This window comes from Bos grunniens, chromosome 3 (genome assembly GCF_055505025.1).
Source record: "Bos grunniens cultivar Pamir isolate PY7600 chromosome 3, Bosgru_T2T1.0, whole genome shotgun sequence".
Lineage (NCBI taxonomy): Eukaryota > Metazoa > Chordata > Mammalia > Artiodactyla > Bovidae > Bos > Bos grunniens.
In genome coordinates, this window is record NC_141167.1 from 91,653,344 (window position 1) to 91,672,420 (window position 19,077).

At 37.0% G+C, this 19,077-nt stretch overlaps 1 protein-coding gene across 12 annotated transcripts in view; it reads left to right on the forward strand.

Moving 5' to 3' along the window:
• Window positions 1-19,077, forward strand: part of MAGI3 (membrane associated guanylate kinase, WW and PDZ domain containing 3) — a 292,911-nt gene that overhangs the window by 236,734 nt on the left and 37,100 nt on the right. For all 12 annotated transcript variants that reach the window (XM_086391923.1, XM_086391925.1, XM_086391926.1 and 9 more), the window contains 6 exons: window positions 266-360; window positions 4,039-4,227; window positions 6,888-7,493; window positions 8,714-8,745; window positions 11,042-11,198; window positions 12,706-12,797. In XM_086391923.1, the coding sequence (XP_086248049.1) occupies window positions 266-360; window positions 4,039-4,227; window positions 6,888-7,493; window positions 8,714-8,745; window positions 11,042-11,198; window positions 12,706-12,797 (1,171 nt within the window). The remainder of the gene's footprint in view (window positions 1-265; window positions 361-4,038; window positions 4,228-6,887; window positions 7,494-8,713; window positions 8,746-11,041; window positions 11,199-12,705; window positions 12,798-19,077) is intronic.

Consider the following 19,077-nt stretch of genomic DNA (forward strand, 5'->3'; position numbering starts at 1 on the left):
AAACTGTTGTTAGCAATATTAGAAACGATTATAGAGAAGCTGTATGAAACATTTCAGCAACTTTGACTTCTAGGCGTCTTCTGTGGGTCATTCTTTAGCTGTTGAAAAGCTCTTCCTCCATGACTTGTCAGCATCTCTGGGTTCCATAGCGTAAGGATACATGTTTGTCCCTTAACGTGTGATGATGGAATGATACGAGAGTCTATTTTAAAATATGTAACTCTTTCACATTAAACTGAAATGCATATTTGTCTACATTTTACAGTCACCTTAACCAGAAAACCCAGTTTGAAAATCCAGTGGAGGAAGCCAAAAGGAAAAAGCAGTTAGGACAGGCTGATACTGGGTCTTCAAAACCAGGTAGAACTTTTACCTCTATCTTCTAAGAATAACTTGTGACATTTATATGCTGAAATAATAAAAGTGAGTTTGAACTTTGAAAATCAACAGAGACTGTCTAATTTTTGTTACTGTAAAGATATGAATAATCTTAATAAAACATCTGGCCATTTTGAAAATGTTGAGGTTTTTTTTCTCTTGCTGCTTATATAGAAAGTGTGAAATTGTTGGGAGAAGGGATTGAATAACTTTGTTATGGGTGCAAGGTTTTAATTTGTAAATTGGATTGTTTTCTAGTGTTTAAGGCCAAGTCAGTATTAGATTTTTGATTCATTATGAGCTTCTCCCAAGTTGATTGCTTAGATTTAATAACATCAGTGACCATTCAGGATTCTTTATTAACTGATATGAACAAATACTAAGCAAATCCACTATTATTGTTTGCCTCTATCATTGATTCTCAACTGGGATAGTAGGGTATTAGTAATATCATTTGATATTTGAGGAACATTTTTAAAATGCATAGGTCCTGAGATTTTGATGAGCCTAGCCATGTGTATTTTGTAAAAGATGTCCAGGATGTTCCATCCTACTCATCCCTCATTGCCTCCCCCTTCTCTGTCATTAATAAGATGTTTATCATCATAATCTAGTAGATTCTTCCCTCAGTTGCTGATGAAACAGTTTTTTTTTTTTTATAGCCCCTCTTCAAAAACATAGTCCCTTCCCTTAAGTTTTACATTTGATTTAGCAAATATTTTTAGATTAATAAATATTTTGGAGCACCTTCTATATGTGTAGTGCTTTCCTTGGTACCTGGTATTAAAAAATGATTAAGAGTAAGACAGGTCTTACCCTCAAAGTTTACAGTCTAAAACAGGAAACTAATGGTTATAATATATGCTGGTAGATGCCATCCTGTGTTAGTAGTTAAATGTACAGGGAGACAGAGCAAGTTTGAATCCCAGCTGTGTAACCTTGGGTGAGTTTTTTAAATGTTTGTTTTCTCGTCTATTAATACAAAATATGAATGGTAGTAGTACCTACCTCTTAAGGTGGTTCTGAGTATGCAAGTTAATACATGTAAAGTGCTTACAAATACATGTCTGGCACATGGTGGCCAGAAAATGATAGTTTTCATTGTTATTAATAAAGACGTACAAGGTTCAGTGGTGGTGTAAAAGAGGGAGTGCTCACCTTTGCTTTAAAGGAGGAAGTTGAGGGGCAGGGGGACTTTCAAACAGAGGACATATATTTGAACTGGGTCTTCAAGTGTCAGTAAAAGCTAAATCAGGCAGATTAAAAATTCAGAGGAGCAAGATGGCATACTGAGTAGATGGAACAGGATATATAAAATCATAGCAGCATGAAGTGGTGGTTCAGGGGTCAGAGAACAGATACGAATGACCAGAGCATAGTAGAAATAAGAAATGACGTTGCAAGGATAGGCAGCCATGAGAAGAAGCCCGAAATAGCTGACTTTTTTTTTTAATGTCAAGTGCTTGTATTTATAAGAGATCAGTAAATCTGAGAAGAACATAGCAAAGAAAGTAGACCTACTCCTACCCCAAACCTGCCTTTGTCAGTATTTCCAGAATAGCCCTACTGCTTGCAGTAGCCGTGTGCACACTGCACAAGCCATGCAGCCATACAGAGCAGCCCCCAGGACTGCTCTTTTCTAAGACCCGGTAAGCTTTAATGCATGCTAAAAGGGGCAGCAGCAGATACACAGAGATAACTCTGGGCTTGATAGTAGTGTGGTCTCAATATGAAACAAGTCAGCCTTGTGAATTTGAGTCATTAGGGAAATTAGCATCAAAACCACAGTGAGAGACCGCTCTATGCCTACTAGGATGGCTGTAACCAAAAAAAAGCAGACAGTGACAAGTGCTGGCAAGGATGTGAAGCAGTCAGAACCCTCAAACCTTGATGGTGCAGTGTAAAATGGTGCAGCCACTTTGGAAAAGTTTGGCAATCCTTCAAAACATTAAATAGTTATAATATTAATACATTCATGGTAACTGCTGCATTTCCATTCCCAATATGTACCTAAAAGGAATGAACGTATTTGCCTACACAAAATCTTGTACATGAGTGTTCACAGCAACATTACTCATAATATCCAAGAAGTATAAACAACCCAACAAATCAGTGAACAAATAAAGTGTGATATATCTGTATAATGGAATATTATTTAGTAATAAAAAATGAATAAAGTACATGCTACAACACAGATGAACCTCAAAAAATTATGCTAAGTGAAATAAACCATTCAACAGACCACATATTATATAATTCCATTTATATTAAATGTCCAGATTGGGCATGTCTATAGAAAGAAAGTGGCTTAGTCATTGAGGTTAGGATGTGAGGGCAGGTTGGGGAGAAATGAGAAGTGACTGCTAATGAGCACCAAGATTTCTTTGGTGTGTGCTTGGGGAGACAGAAACTGTGCTAAAGTTAGATTGTGGTGATGGTTACCACGTCATTGACTTGTATAATTCTGTCATATGTGGATTATGTCTCAATAAAGCTGTTAAAAAAGAGATTTGTCAGAAAAATTTAAACCGTATTTTGAAAAGCTAACTTAAACAGTGTTTTTTAAGTTATAAATCTGTACAGTTTGATCCCCACAGTTTTCCTAAGTGCCCTAATGGCAGCCAGGTGGAGCGAACTTTCTGGAAAAGAGAAGACAGGTATTGCTTGCAAATATGGATCACTTTTAGTGCTAGGATCATCTGAGGAAACCTCTAAAAATAGGCTTTTCAGTGAAACTGCTTTTTGTCTTCCTGAAGTTTCCACTAAGCACAGGTATAAGGGAAAGAAGCATGAAGCCCTTTGCTAGTAGTGCAGGGGCTCACGCCACTCATCAAATGGAAGTTAGAGGCTGCAGAAAGCCTGAGTCATGGGTTATACAAAGTTCTCAATGTAGTCTCTCTTATAAGTTTGTGACAGTTGCCTTCATCTTCCTAGAATAGTGTTTTCTACGTAGAGCTCCAGTAGCTGCTTATTCAAATGAAATATACATCCGAATGAGTGCCCAAGGCTTTCAGGATTTTAATAACAAAGGCTTTCCTTCAGGTGTGTCATTCTGACTTCTATCTAAAGGACTCTTTGCGATTAGAAAAAGTAAGTACAGACAAGGCAATGAGAAGGAGATGAAATAGATGTTTTTATACCTTCCAAAGGAGAAGGCAATGGCACCCCATTCCAGTACTCTTGCCTGAAAAATCCCATGGGCGGAGGAGCCTGGTAGGCTGCAGTCCATGGGGTCGCTAAGAGTCGGACACGACTGAGTGACTTCTCTTTCACTTTTCGCTTTCCTACATTGGAGAAGCAAATGGCAACCCACTCCAGTGTTCTTGCCTGGAGAATCCCAGGGACGGGGGAGCCTGGTGGGCTGCCGTCTCTGGGGTCGCACAGAGTCGGACACGACTGAAGCGACTTAGCAGCAGCAGCAGCAGCATACCTTCCAAATGACGTAGAAGAGTCCTGTAAAAGAATGAGAAATGATTCATTAGCTAAGTTTTTTTTCAGTGATTTAATATATGAATTTAAATTCCAACTGTTGTATAACATTGGATTCTGTCTTATTTTCCTTCTGTTATGGTTTGTTGTATTTAAATTATATAGACTATCTTGGAAATTAGCTTTGAGAAGTATATTCATTGTAATTATTCTGTTTCTCATTTTTTGCAGATACAGAAAAATCGCACTTCACTCGAGATCCATCCCAGCTTAAAGGCATCCTTGTTCGAGCATCATTGAAAAAAAGCACAATGGGATTTGGTTTTACCATTATTGGTGGGGATAGGCCTGATGAGTTCCTACAAGTGAAAAATGTGCTGAAAGATGGTCCTGCAGCTCAGGATGGGAAAATTGCACCAGGTAACAGGTTTTTCAGAAATACTTAAAAGGGGTCTTCCCTGGCGGTCCAGTGTTTAAGACTCTGCTTCCACTGCAGGGGGCATGAGTTCCATTGCTGGTTGGGGAACTAAGATCCCACACGTGTCACATGGCGTGGCAAAAAATATTTTAAAAAAGAAAAGTACTTAAAGAGTTGTGATCCTATAACAAAGATTATAGTGAAAATGTTTTATATATATATATACACCAAATATATAATAGCTATATAAGTATATATCATATATGTATTTTGTGTGTTTATATGTGTGTCTGTGTGTGGAGAGAGAGAGAGAGAAAGAAATTACACAACCAGGAGGTAGATTCCTGTATTAAAATAGTTTATCTTCTAAATTAAGTACATGGTAGTTTTGAGGGAGGGTCATTTATTAATATTTTGAATAGTTTGTATAGTTTGAGATAACCCTTTGGCTGTACTAAGCTAAGGATTTATTAACCATCTCAGAAAATTATTTGACTGTCTGATTTTCTCTGATTACGTAGGGTACTTTTGGAGTTATTTAACATTTACCTGTAGTCTTTTTGGAAAAGTGATTCATTGTGATGTTTACAGTAATACTGAACAAATTGGTATACCCCACATTTTTTCACCAGGTTGGACCCTTTCCTTTGTTTTTTGCTTTCTTAGTGGCTATTAGTAAAGTTAAGCCACTATGTTAAGAATTATAGACAATAAAGCTAAAAAAAGAAAAAAGGAATACAAAAAAAAATGAAAAGAATGGGAAAAAAAGAATTATAGACAATAAGGTTGTTATTTTTACAGAGCTGTATGAATTTGTCTTTTATGTAGTTTTCTCAACATCTTTACTTGGTGATTGTTACATATTTTTATGTGAGCGACTGTTTATGGCTATAGGTTAGAGGAAGTTTAAGACTAGTTACTGATTATGAGAAAGGTTTAAATGCTTTTTTTCCAGAAAGATTTTAATAATCCACTGAGGTTGCTTCTTACACTATTTGCTAGGCTTTTCTAATCCTCTGTTATTTCACATACTATGTGTAAATACATTCTCCATTTGGATGATTCAATTGTCATATTACTTTTGATGGCTGCTATCAACTTATTTTCAATTGGAATATGGGATCTCTCATATTATACTTCCCGAATTAGGTGATAGAAATTTAAACTAGAAAACTTAAAATAATTAAAAGTTATATATTTATAAACAAAATTATTTTTCTAATTTATTAATTTATAAAATCAGCAAACTCTGGAGATTAAAATTAAGGTTTTGTCCTAAGTCCTCAATTTTTACTTTTTAAATATTGTTGTCCCTGAAACACATCTCAAAACTATTATATATGCTGTCAGGATTTTATGATGTAGATTTAGATTTGTCTAAAGGTGTTATTAATTTGTAAAGCAATAGGATACTTCCATAAAAATTCAGAGAACTTTGACTAGGGGAGGAAAAGTCAAAGCTTTGTTTCTAATTAGTTTAATTTCTTTATCTTCTTGAATTTTGAAATGAATTTCCACAGGCTAACATTTGTTTTTAAATAACGTTCATGTTGATTTTTTAAAGCCTACATGCAATCAGAACAAACTGAAGCACCTTTATTTGGCAATAACCTTTTAAATAATCATATTCAAATAAAAGCAGCAAATGCATGAGACATCAGAGGACAAATTTTAAAAATCAAAACTGCATTTAAAAAACACAAAACTGATGAGTGGCAAAGACCCTACAACCAGAGTGGGTCGTAATGATGTAAAATCAAGAAAGTAAAACCAGCTTTTATAAGGATTAATTCAGCTGAATTTTCAGCATCTTAAATAATATATTCTTTACTTGTATTGAATGTTTTTGTTGCTTATTTCTCTTTTTGATAACTAAATTACACTAAATTGAAAGTCTCTCCAAAAAGAGAAAGATATGAAAAGAAAATACACTCATAAGCTATTATTCTAATCTTTAACCTTACATTGTTCAAACTAGAATGAATTTTGTAATCAATGGCTACTTAAAAATCGTGAAATAAGATGTATTTAAAGAATGTCTGTTTTGTCAGTTTGTATAAGTAGCCAGTGGAGTTGTGCACCGCTTGTCTATGTACTAAACACCTACAACAATGTACCTAGCTTTGTGTACCCACTTAGGTGTCACTCAAAGGATATACTAACAAGGATAATAGGAATTTTTTTTAAGATTCGCTTGAGGTCGTAACTTTTTGCCACTAAGCATACATTTATATGGCTTCCCAGGTGGCTCAAGTGGTAAAGAATCCACCTGCCAATGCAGGAGATGTGGGTTCAGTCACTGGGTTGGAAAGACCCCTGAAGTAGGAAATGGCAACCCATTCCAGTATTCTTGCCTGGAGAATTCCATGGACAGAGAATCCTGACAGGTAGTCCACGGGATCGCAAAGAGTCATACACACACACACACGCACACACACACACACACACACACACATGTTTATATATTCTTTTTAGGGAGGAGTCACCGAAGGGAGAATGACATGTCTGTGTTCAAAATCTATTTTTTCAGTAGTTAATGAATAGTAAGAGGTTTCCAGAATTGAAATTTAGGTGCTAAATTTCAGTTATTTTTATCTCCCCCAATAAAAGATCAATTTATTTGATGGCTTTAACATTTTTAATGTGATTTATGTTTTACCAGGTGATGTTATTGTAGACATCAATGGCAACTGTGTCCTTGGTCACACCCATGCAGATGTTGTCCAGATGTTTCAATTGGTACCTGTCAATCAGTATGTAAACCTCACTCTATGTCGTGGGTATCCGCTTCCTGATGACAATGAAGATCCTGTTGTGGACATTGTTGCTGCTACTCCTGTCATCAATGGACAGTCGTTAACTAAGGGAGAGACTTGCATGAACACTCAGGATTTTAAGTCAGGAGCAGTGGTGCTGGACCAGAATGGAAAATCGGGACACAGCTTGATCAGTGATCGTTTTAACGGAGCATCAGATCTGAGTGAACAGAGAGCGTCTATGGCATCGTCAGGCAGCTCCCAGCCAGAACTAGTGACTATCCCTCTGATCAAGGGCCCTAAAGGCTTTGGGTTTGCAATTGCTGACAGCCCAACTGGGCAGAAGGTGAAAATGATATTGGATAGTCAGTGGTGTCAAGGCCTACAGAAAGGGGATATAATTAAGGAGATTTACCATCAAAATGTGCAGAATTTAACACATCTCCAAGTGGTAGAGGTGCTAAAGCAGTTTCCAGTAGGTGCAGATGTACCATTACTTATCTTAAGAGGAGGTGAGTAAAAGCACAAGGAAAAGTCGTCATTGTTCATGCATTTATATCTGTGAATTGCCCTTCCTTCCAGGTCAGAATATCTCTTTGCCAGAAGACTTAACTGGTAATTAGTGTGCATTTTCCTTAAGTTCTCTCTGACTGCTTCCATAAGCAGTATCTTTTGTAGTGGTTTTTTTTTTTTTTTTTTTTTTTTTAGTTATTAGTGGTTTCATTTGTGTCCATTATGGATTTCTTTCCCTCTATGTTCTTTTTAAAATCTGATTTATGACTTTAATGATTAGATAGAGTCATAGCATTGTCCTACTTAAGATGAAATATATCCTCTTAATTTCATTTTCTCTGTTGATGGCAATAATAGAAATGGACTCTTTCAAGCAGTGGTACTTCATCTGGACCTCTGTAATGTACCAAGAATGTTTTGAAAGAGCTAGCATCTCTGTGAATAAGTAAAAATGTTGGATGGTGTGTTAATCTGTTCTGTAAAAGCAGTCATGATAGCTTGTGCTCGTAAAACTTTTATCTTAAGCTTTAATATCTGTCAGTAAATGTTAATTAAACCCCACAATGCTCATTTGAGAGAAATATAATTTTATTTTCCAAGGTCATCAACTGACTTGAACTGCTCCCAGACATAAATGCAGTTCCAAGGACTAATCAAAAAGTTATATTTTAATGGGCTTTCTTAAATCCATACCAATGAATGACTAGTATTTTAAAGAATAAAATTTAGCCCTTCACATGTATCTCACTGGCTGTTAGTTTTCATTTTTGAGGCAAATGAACAATTTAACTTCGATTCTCATTTCTTTGAACTGTTTTTGTTTTTTCTCTGGGTGATAATCTGCTCAGAGTAAGTGCAGATCTCTTTGTGGGGGCTGGAGAGTCATCCAGAGTTCCAACAGATGTGAGTGTCTAGGGTTCTGTGTCAAACAGGTTGGGTGTCAGTTTCCTGCCTAGTTGCTGGTTGATTCCACAGTACAGGAAAGTAATATTAATCTATTTGAGTCTTGCTTTACTTTATCTATAAAATGGCAGTAACATGTATGCCTTAGGATTGTCATAAAAAATGAAATGTGTGTATAAGGCCTGGCATGTAGAACATGTTGGATATAATTTACTAGCCTACTAAAAGTCAAAGCTAGTTTTATCATAAACATTAGCAGTATTTGTAGTCTGGGAATCCTTCCTCTGTTTTTAAAATGTGGCTCATTTTTTTTAAGGTCCTCCTTCACCAACTAAAACTGCCAAATTGGTGAGTATGCAGTTGTCCTCAAATTCTTCTTTCCAACACACAGAGAGAGATGCCGCGTTTCCCTCCATGAGGGCTGCTCATGGGGTGGGTGTTTACAGACCGGGAGGAGTCAGAAGACAGATTGCCCTGGGCTTGGAACAGAAACTCAGGGAAATGTGCAAGTTAGAAAAAGCCATCTATAGAGGAAGTGTGCTCTGCTGGAAAAGTATTTCTGTTGAAGAAATGTTAGGGACCTGTAGTAGTCTGATCTTCTACATAGTAAAACATGGACCCATTGAGGTGCCTACTGATGGGTCCTTTGGCTTCAGAGGAGCAGGGGTAAGGAGTAGCAAGCCATTTGCGCAGATGTCTTGCTACAATTAGAAGATGCAGTGGGTTCCCACAAGTACATGGGGACTGTCATTACCCACATTTAGCCAACCTTCTGACGTTTAGGGCTAGAGCAGTTGCGGCCTCTCGGCTCAGTTTGCTCGTTATCAGACCAAGAGGCTGTCAGACTTGGAACAGTTTTTTTTGTGGTGTTCTTCTGAGTAACTGACTAGCCTATTTTAGGACCTGTGTAAAGACTAAGACCTAAACAAAGGACGTACCAGATAATGGTATGAAAGAAACTGTGCTAGGTACGTGTGTAGCTCCTTAAATATTTAAGTTTACAATTATATGGATATGAAGGCAATTAGGTATATAATCCTATTAGCTCTAGTTTGCTTGATTTGGAGTGTATCATCTTATAGTTAAAAGATGGTCTTCCATAACCATAAACCATAGGCTGCTAAACAAAAGATCATCAGATACAAAACAGATTAATTCTTTATAGCCCACTGAAAATGATCTGCAAATTTTCCATTTTATGGGTCAGAAGGAAAGAAACCCCCAGCATTTTTATAGACTGTACCACTTAGGTTCAGTGTGAACAGAAATTCTTTTTACTTGTTCAGTTAAAATTATGCTGCATTTTTCTTCATTCCTCTGGTCCCTCTAGTAATTGTTTTTAACTCCTATACTACCCTGTGTTTCATAATGGATGCCAGTGCAACCACGGGGGCCCTGATGCTTTATAATTGACAGGAGTTTCTGATGACCTCTCACTGCTTCTGACAGAATCCTAGACAAGGGGGAGAAAGAGGAAAAGGCTACTCTTATCTCCTAGGCATCTGACTGGGTCTTGGTCAGTGAAGGGTCCCTTCCGGCACAACAATTTATGGCCACTGTCCCCTGAGTCCTCCCTGACAAGCTGCTGCTCCTACATCGTAGTCACTTTAATTATTTTATCACAAATGTCTATAATCTCCCTCTCCTAACCATAATTCAGGGTAGCAAGCTGTTCTCTAAACCATAATATTTATTTTCTGAAGCTATTTATTGGATTTCATTTTTAAATTTTATTAAAGAAGCCATTTTGCTGAGCTATTTTTCTGGGCAAGTTCATTCTGAATGGGAGCAGATGAGTATACCCCTTATCTGATTCCTAGGCATGGAGCATTTTCATGATCTATTTGAATCAACCATGCCAGTTTTCACAGTGTCATCATTACAACCTAAATTAGAGTTAACACTTTGTATTTCATTTTCTTAGAAAGAATATTCCTTAAACATCTTTACTGGAAATTAATTCAGTGAGTGGGGAGGTGAGATTATCAAGAATTAAATGGAGGTACTCTCTGAGTCTTCCTCCTGCTTTGCTTAGAAGTGCTGTCTTGTATCAGAGAAGGCAATGCCACCCCACTCCAGTACTCCTGCCTGGAAAATCCCATGGACGGAGGAGCCTGGTAGGCTGCAGTCCATGGGGTCGCTGAGGGTCAGACACGACTGAGTGACTTCACTTTCACTTTTCACTTTCATGCATTGGAGAAGGAAATGGCAACCCACTCCAGTGTTCTTGCCTGGAGAATCCCAGGGACGGGGGAGCCTGGTGGGCTGCTGTCTGTGGGGTCACACACAGTCAGACACGACTGAAGTGACAGCAGCAGCAGCAGCAGCAGCTGTCTTGTATGTCTTCTCAGAGTCAGTTTGTGTCTTGGTGGTGGAGAAAAGGGCAAAATTCCTTAACATAGGACTACTTAAGGCCCTTTGATTGATATCATTATAAACATGTTCTAATTTAAGTGAAATATGTTTTAATCAAATACACATGACTGTGAAAGTGAACTCCTCTAAGACTGCAAACATGCTGTGGCTTTGACCCTGCTGCTTACACAACTGTAATCAGTTGACATACTGGTTCAGACAACAGTTTTTTGCACTAATCAACCATCTGGCTTTTTGAGATACTAAGTAAGGCCCTTTTCTATTTCAGAAAACAGATAAAAAGGAAACTTCAGAAAGTTTGGAGGCCATAAATGAGCCTGTTCCCCAGCCTATGCCTTTTCCACCCAGCATCATCAGGTCAGGATCCCCGAAACTGGATCCTTCTGAGGTCTACCTGAAATCTAAGACTTTATATGAAGATAAACGTAAGTAGCTGTGGAATATTTCAGGAAAGCATGCAACAACATTAATTTGAATTTTCTTAAAAACTTGATTTTTCTATCTCTAAAAGCCAACATGTTGAAGTTATTCCCATTTTAATGTAGCTCTGGGCTTCTTCCATTTATACTCAACATTCATTCATTTGTTTTCTTCAAAACCATGTTTTGAACTCTGGTTTTGAAATGTGCCTCTGTCTACCCAACATCATAGTAGGTAATGGGAATACAGAGGTAATAGGTTACATAGACGCTGCATCCAAAGAGATGGTTAAACCTAAATGGAAAAGACAAAGAAGTAGTCAAGTACATATACAAATAAGTCCCTAACAGGTACAGTAATAGAAGGATAGGCTGGATCAGTTGGGATCCAAAGTAGAAAACGGTCGGTTTTACTGCTGTTGGTAGTAGGAAGTATCATATACTGCTTCATATAGGAAGTTAAGCTGTAAGACAAAGAAGTAGTTGCTTATAAGATAGATAAAAGGGAAAGAAGGATAGCATTTGCACTGCGTGGCCTTAATTGTGCAATTAGTTTCGGTTTAGCTGGGTGTGGTCGGCAGTGGATACCAGAGGGGAGGGCAGGAGCAGCTGGTGGAGAGCGGATTATGCCAGTCTGAGGAAGCTGGAGACAATGACATACATGATAAAGAGCCACAGAATGGTCTTAACTATAGGGATGAAGTTATTGGGCTTGTGTTTGTAAAAGATTTTTTTTGGCAGGAATACAAAGGATGATGAATCAGAAGGGTATGTAATCTGAGGAGGAAACCAGAGAGTGGAGTAGACTCCTTAGAGGAGTCCAGTGGACATATGATGAGAAGAGAGTGTGCATAAGGCAGAAATTCATTTTCATACTAATTTACCAACTAATGGTAGTTTTTTTCTGAAGCACAATTGTAGATTTAAGTGGTTTAACTTTTGAAATGTATTTATTTTTAGAAATAGATCTAAGCATCTTCCCTGGTGGCTCAGAGGGTAAAGTGTCTGCCTACAATGTGGGAGCCCTGGGCTCGATCCCTGGGTTAGGAAGATCCCCTGGAGAAGGAAATGGCAACCCACTCCAGTACTCTTGCCAGGAAAATCCCATGGATGGAGGAGCCTGGTGGGCTACAGTCCACGGGGTCGCAAAGAGTCAAGACACGACCGAGCGACTTCACTACCTTGGAAAAGATGCACAACAAGTAGAAATATATATATAATTGATTTCATACTTATTTAACCAGTCACAGTTTATCTTGATAGTCCCAGGCCCAGACTTGATAGTCCCATTTCGGAAGATGAAACATCGATTTGAAAGCATCAAGAATTAATGGCAGTATAATACTGATTGTATGGAAATGGGAATAAATATTCCTAACCAATCTTGATTCAGTTTGAGTTAAAGCACAAAACAAAGATTTATGATTGAGTTTTTCTATAGTGTTAAACTTTTTAAAATAAAGTGTATATTGTGTATGTTTGTTTGTATTTATTATTTTCTGATTTTTCTTAGCACCAAACACCAAAGATTTGGATGTTTTTCTTCGGAAACAGGAATCAGGGTTTGGCTTCAGAGTACTGGGAGGAGATGGACCTGACCAATCTGTAAGTTTAAATATGTTGTCATTTGGCTATTCCTGTTAAAACTTTTAATAGAGATTTGGTAGAATATGGCGCTTTTGTTTTGCGTTCTACTTTGTTGGTTTTTTAAAAGATTTCATTTTCTCTAACAGTTTGATTAATATGACGAAGAATTGCCATGCTAGTGGTGTCATAATACCTCAGTTACCTTGATATGTGAAAGTGAAAGGGTTAGTTGCTCAGTTGTATCCGACTCTTTGTGACCCCATGGACTGACTGTAGCCCTCCAGGCTCCTCTGTCCATGGGATTTCCCAGGTAAGAATACTGGAGTGGGTTGCCATTTCCTCCTCCAGGGGATCTTCCTGACCCAAGGATTGAACCCAGGTCTCCGGTATTGAGGATAGATTCTTTACCATCTGAGCCACCAGGGAAGCCCTAACTTGGAATAGCTGAGGCTAAAACTGTAGGTAAAAGCTGAATAAGTCAGCCGTAAATTAGAGCATAATAACGGGTTATATTTGCAAGGCATTTCAATCTAGAAATTTATTTATGTAGGATTCTCACTCATACTTAGAGAACAAATATAGTGGGTTTATTTTTGTTTTGCCCTTAGTTTGACAAAGAAGTGATGTGCTTCTTAGAGTTTAAGAACATATTTAAAGCTTTTTTGTATAATATGAATGACTACATTATCATGTTTGGAAGTTAGGTGAATAATAATATTCTTTTAAAATTATAGGCTTCTTTCTATTCTGACTAGAACATTTGATTTATAGAGTATAAATGTGTTCTAATTAGCCATATTGGTTACAGTTAAAATAATTATCAGAGACAAATAAAGCTTAAGGTAGGTTGCCCTATGTAGGGCAAATATGAAGTCCCTTGACTGTTTCTTTTCCTTTTGAATTGAGCTATGATTGATGTATAACATTATATTTGTTTCAGATGTGCAGCGTAATGATTCAATGTTAGTATACACTGCAAAATGATCATGACAACAAGCTTAGTTACCATCCGTCATCATACAAAGTGACAGTTTTTTTTCTGTGATAAGAACCTCTAAGAGTTACTCCCTTGGCAACTTTCAATTGTGCACTCCAGTATTATTGGTTATAGTCCCCATGCTACAGCATTACATCCCCATGACTTATTTATTTTATAACCGAAGTTTGTACCTACCTCCTCCCAATCCCCTTCCCGCTGTCAACCATCATTCTGTTCTTTCTGAGTCTTGTTTTGTTTGTTTACTTTGTTTTTTAGATTTCAGATATAAGTGAGATTATACAGCATTTGTCTTTGTGTGTCTGACTCTTTAACTTAGCATAATGTCCTCAAGGCATTTTGTTGCCTTGGAAAGATTTAATCTTTCTAATGTAGTTTAATCTTTGTGATTAAAATTACATTGTGATTTTTCCCAATTTTCTTCTTGTAATGGATTTCTAGTTTTATACCATTATGGTTGGAAATGTGTGATATAATTTCAGTTTTCTTAAATTTATTGAGGCTTGATTTGTGGCTTAACGTGATCTGGCTGAGTAATATTCCATTGTATGTGTAAGTGGGTGTGTAGGTGTGTGTATGTATAAAGAAGATGTGATATGTTTATTTCCTTGTTTATTTTCCTTAATTGCTATGGCTTAGACTTCCAGTACTCTACGGAGTAAAAGTGGTGGAAGTGGGCATCCTTGCCTGTCTCTGATCTTAGAAGGAAAGCTTTCAGCATTTCACCTTTGAGTATGATGTTAGCTGTGAGCTTGTCATTGTTGTTGGTTGTCGTTCAGTGTCTAAGTCGTGTCCAACTCCTTACAACCCTGTGGACTGTAGCCCACCAGGCTCCTCTGTCTGTGGGATTTTCCAGGCAAGAATATGGAAGTGGGTTGCCATTTCCTCCTCCAGGGGATCTTCCTGACCCAGAGATTGAACACACATCTCCTACATTGACAGGGAGATTCTTTAGTACTGAGCCGCCTGGGAAGCCTGGGCTTGTGTGGCCTTTATTATGTTGAGGCTTGTTTCCTCTACTCCCTTTGTTGAGAATGATTATAAATGGATGCTGAATTTTATTATGGATGGATATTACAAATGGATGCTGAATCTTTCTGTATCTGTTGAGATGATCATATTTTTATTCTTCATTTTGTTAATTTGGTGTATCACATTGACTGATTTGTGGATGTTGAAATATTCTTGCATCCCTGGAGTAAATTCCACTTGATCATGGTGTATGGGTCCTTTTAATGTATTTTTAAATTTAATTTGCTAATGTTTTGTTGCAGATTTTTGCATCTGTATTCATCAGTGACATTGACCTGTAATTTTCTCTTTTTGTGTTGTCCTTGTCAGTTTTGGTATCAGGGTAATGCTGCCCTAATAGGATGAGTTTGGAAGTGTTTCTTCCTCCTCAGTTTCCTGAAAGAGTTTGAAAAGGATAGATATTAATCTTCTTTAAATGTTTGCTAGAACTCACCAGTGAAGCCATCAGGTCCTGGACTTTCATGTACTGGGATATTTTTAATTACTGATTCAACCTCCTTACTAGTAATTGGTCTATTCAGATTTTCTACTTTTCATGATTTACTCTTGAAAAATTGCGTGTTTCTAGGAATTTATCAATTTTTTTCTAGGTTGTCCAGTTTTTTGGCATATAATTGATCATAGTAGTTTCTTATGATTCTTTGTATTTCTGTGGTATCAAAGGTAACTTCTCTTTCATTTCTGATTTTATTTTTGAGCCCTCTTTTCTTCTGGTGAATCTAGCTAAAAGTTGTCAGTTTTGTTTATTTTTTCAAATAGCCTGCTCTTAGTTTCATTGATCCTTTCTATTGTCTTGTTAATCTCTATCTCATTTATTTCTGCTCTGATCTTTGTTATTTCCTTCCTTCTACTAACTTTGGACTTCTTTCATTCTTTTTCTAATTCCTTTAGATGTAAAGCTATTTGTTTGAGATTTTTCTTATTTTGAGGTAGACCTATGTTACTAGGAACTTCCCTCTTAGAACTACTTTTTCTGCATCCCAGAGATTTTGCAAGTTGTATATCCATTTTCATTTGTCTCAAGGTATTTTTAAATTTTTCTCTTGATTTCTTCATTGACCCATTGGTTGTTTATTAAGATGTAGTTTAATCTTCACATTTTGTGATTTTCGCAATTTTCTTCTTCTGATTCCTAGTTTTATGTATTTGTGGTTGGAAAATACGTTTTATATGATTTTGGTCTTCTTAAATTTATTGAGACTTGTTTTATGGCTTAACGTGATCTGTCCTGAAGAGTGTTCCATGTACACTTGAGAAGAATGTATTTAATATGCTACTTTGCATAGAATGTTGTGAATATATATAGAATATATATAGAATGTTCCAAATATATAATCTATCTATCTATATATAACGGTTATTCATTCTAATGTGTCATTTAAGACCCATGTTTCCTGATTGGTTTTATGTCTGCATGATTTTTCCATTGATGTAAATAGGGTTGTTAAAATTCCTTACTATTATTGTATTGCTGTAAATTTCTCCCCATAGGTCTGTTAATATTTGCTTTATATATTTAAGTGCTTCTATGTTGGGTGCATAAACATTTACAAATGTTACATTTAGTTGACTCCTTTATCATTATATGATGCCCTTTTTGTCTTTTATTGCAGTTTTTGTTTTAGAGTCTATTTTGTCTGATGTAGGTATAACTGCTTTAGCGTTCTTTTGGTTTCTGTTTGCACGGAACAGCTTTTTCCATGCCTCTACTTTCAGCTTTATGGCTCCTTACATCTGAAGTTAGTCTCTTACAGGCAGCATATAGATGGGTCTTGTTTGTACATTTGGCCACTCTAAGTATTTTCATTGGAGAATTTAGTCTTCTACATTTAAAGTAATTATTGACCGGTATGTCCTTACTGTCATTTTGTTCTTTGTTCTCTGGCTGTTTTGTAGTTCTTCTCTGTTCTTCTTCTCTTGCTTTCTTCCCTTGCAGTTTGATGACTTTCTTTAATATTATACTTAGATTCTATTTTTATTATATTTTGTGTATCTACAATAGATTTTTGTTTGAGGTTACCCTGAGACCAACATATAACAGTTTGTATACATATATCTATCAGTCTAATTTAAGTTGATAGCAACTTAAGTTTGAATGCATTCTAAAGCTACATTTTTACTTCTTCCACCACATTTTATATTTTTGATATCACATTTCACATCTTTTTATTTTCTGTATCCCTTCACTGATTATTCTAGTTATAGTTATTTTTACTACTTTTGTTTTTTAACCTTTTTATACTAGTTTGGTAAATGATTATATTTATCTTGCCATGAGATTTATACTTTCATATGTTTTCTTATTACCACTCAGAGCCTTTTCTTTTCAACTAAAGACGTCCCTTGCACATTTCTCATAAGGCCAGTGATGAACTTCTTTGATGTTGCTTGTCTGGAAAACTCTCATCTCCTTCAGTTCTGAATGATAATTTTGTTGCGGTATAGAGTATTCTTGGTTGGACATATTTTTCCTTTCAGCACTTTGAATATATCATTCCACTCCTTTCTGGCCTGCTAAGTTTCTGCTGAAGAATCTGCTGATAGTCTTGTAGGAGTTCCTGCTATATAACAAAGGCTTCCCTGGTGGCTCAGACAGTAAAGAATCAGCCTGCAATGCGGGAGACCTGGGTTTGATCCCGGGGTTAGGAAGATCCCCTGGAGGAGGGAATGGCAACCCACTTCAGTGTTCTTGCCTGAAGAATCCCCATGGACAGAGGAGCCTGGTGGGCTACAGTCTATGGGGCCACAAAGAGTCGGACATGACTGAGCAACTAAGAACAGCACACAGTGTGCATTTAATGATATTATTTCTAATGTGCTGGAATTTTTGGCTTCCCTGATACCTCAACTGGTAAAGAATCCACCTGCAATGCAGGAGACCACAATTCGATTCCTGATTCAGGACGATCTGATGGAGAAGGGATAGGCTACCTACTCCAGTATTCTGGCCTGTATAGTCCATGGGGTTGCAAAGAATCAGACAGGACTGAGCGAAACTTTTACTTTCTTTTGTATGTAATAAGTTGTTTTTCTCTTGCTGTTTTTAAAATTCTCTCTTTAACTTTTGACATTTTAATTACAATGTGTCTCTGTATGGATCTTTTTGGGAATTCTTTGGGCTTCTAGAATCTGCAATTCTGTCTCTTTTCCCACGTTAAGGAAGTTTTCAGGCACTATTTCTTCAAGTTAAATTTTCTGCTCCTTTTTTCTCCTTCTGGTACTCCTATAATATGAATGTTATTCTGCTTGAAGTCATTCCATAGGTACCTTGGGCTATCTTTGCTTTTTTCTTCTTCTTCTTCTTTTTTTTTTTTTTTTTTTTACTTTTTGCTGCTCTTATTGAGTCAATTCTATCCATATTGTTTAAAGTGGCAAAAATTCATTCTTTATATGCCAGTGTGGTATTCTATTGTATGTATATGTGTGTGTATGCCACTTTTTAGTTTTTTGAGAAACCTCCATACTGTTCTTGACAGTGGCTGCACCAATTTACATTCTCACCAACAGTGTACAAGAGATCCCTTTCCTCCACATCCTTACCAACATTTGTTATTTGTAGATTTTTTGATGATAACATTTCTGACAGGTATGAGGTTATACTTAGTTATGGTTTTGATTTCCCTGGTGATTAGTGATGTTGAGCAACATTTCATGTGACTGTTGGCTGTCTGCATGTTCCCTTTGGAAAAATGTCTGTTCACATCTGCCCATTTTTTAATTGGGTCGTTTGTTTTTTTTGGATATTAAGCTGTGTGAGCCTTTTTATATTATCGTGATTTCTGAGATATTTACCTATTTGGTCTTTCTTTTGTTATTTTAAAAAATCTTTTGATTGAAGTATAGTTGATTTTCAGTGTTGTGTTATTTTCAAGTGTACAGCAAAGTGAATCAGTTTTATATATGCACATGCACACTCACACACACACACCACAGGTCTCAGTTCAGTTCAGTTCAGTCGCTCAGTCGCGTCCGACTCTTTGCGACCCCACGAATCGCAGCACGCCAGGCCTCCCTGTCCATCACCAACTCCCGGAGTTCACTCAGACTCACGTCCATCGAGTCAGTGATGCCATCCAGCCATCCCATTCTCTGTTGTCCCCTTCTCCTCCTGCCCCCAATCCCTCCCAGCATCAGAGTCTTTTCCAATGAGTCAGCTCTTCGCATGAGGTGGCCAAAGTACTGGAGTTTCAGCTTTAGCATCATTCCTTCCAAAGAACACCCAGGACTGATATCCTTTAGAATGGACTGGTTGGATCTCCTTGCAGTCCA